An 888-nucleotide genomic window follows, 5' to 3' on the forward strand; every position below is an offset into this window, starting at 1 on the left:
CGCGGCGGCGGCGGGGAGCCGGCAGGCGGGCGGGCGGGCGAGCACCCTGGCCGGCGGGGCCCGCAGCGCGCCCCGCGTCCCATGGATATAGCAACAGGTCCCGAATCGCTGGAGAGGTGCTTCCCCCGCGGGCAGACGGACTGCGCTAAGATGTTGGACGGCATCAAGATGGAGGAGCACGCCCTGCGCCCCGGGCCCGCCACTCTAGGGGTGCTGCTGGGTGAGTGCGGGGTCGGAACGCCCGAGTGGTCACGGGCAGGGGACAGGGGCCTCGTTCCGAGGTGGACACAGGGTTCCAGGCCAACGGATAAAGACAGTGGTTTGCAGAACATGGGGGCGTGGGGGACACAGAGAGAAAACTCCTGGAGTGATCACCAGAGGGGCAACAGGCAGGCACGCCTAGACAGGCATCCTGAGGGGACAGAGGTATGCAGGGACACCCCCTAGGAGGAGCGAGGACAGGACAGCTCCAGCCGCCACCCCCCATCCTCACCGGGCCTCAGTTCCAGAGCTGCCACTCCGGGCGAGAGGTAGGAGGCGGGTGGCAGGGGTGATGGAGACTCAAGTAGTCAGTCACCTTGGCAAGCTTGAGAGTGGTGCCAGGTCACTTGGGGAGAGGGAGTCTCTAAGAGGGAAATGTTCCCTGGGTCAGCTGAGCCACAGATTTTGGGGAGATGAGGGAGAGAAGACAACGAACGCCACCGTGGGGCGTGTCAGCCAGCGGGCGCCTAAGCTTCACTTCTCCTGTCTCGGTCCCAGCCGGCTGCCCCGCGCCGTGCTCGTTCTCGTATGTATTTACCACCAAGCGCTCGATCTCCGGAGAAGAGGAGCGCGCAGCGCCGAGCCGAGACTCCAGGTCCGCGGCCTCTTCGCGGCGGAGTCCGCCGA

The 888-nt window shown here is 66.2% G+C and overlaps 1 protein-coding gene across 3 annotated transcripts in view; it reads left to right on the plus strand.

Annotated features, from left to right (window-relative positions):
• The first annotated feature begins 81 nt into the window (after positions 1-81).
• The window catches only part of LMX1B (LIM homeobox transcription factor 1 beta), an 82,242-nt gene continuing 81,435 nt past the window's right edge, over positions 82-888 (plus strand). For all 3 annotated transcript variants that reach the window (XM_007471707.1, XM_007471708.1, XM_007471706.1), the window contains exon 1: positions 82-220. In XM_007471707.1, coding sequence (XP_007471769.1) covers positions 82-220 — 139 coding nt within the window. The remainder of the gene's footprint in view (positions 221-888) is intronic.

This window comes from Lipotes vexillifer, unplaced genomic scaffold (assembly GCF_000442215.2).
Source record: "Lipotes vexillifer unplaced genomic scaffold, Lipotes_vexillifer_v1.1 scaffold98, whole genome shotgun sequence".
NCBI classification, from domain to species: domain Eukaryota; kingdom Metazoa; phylum Chordata; class Mammalia; order Artiodactyla; family Lipotidae; genus Lipotes; species Lipotes vexillifer.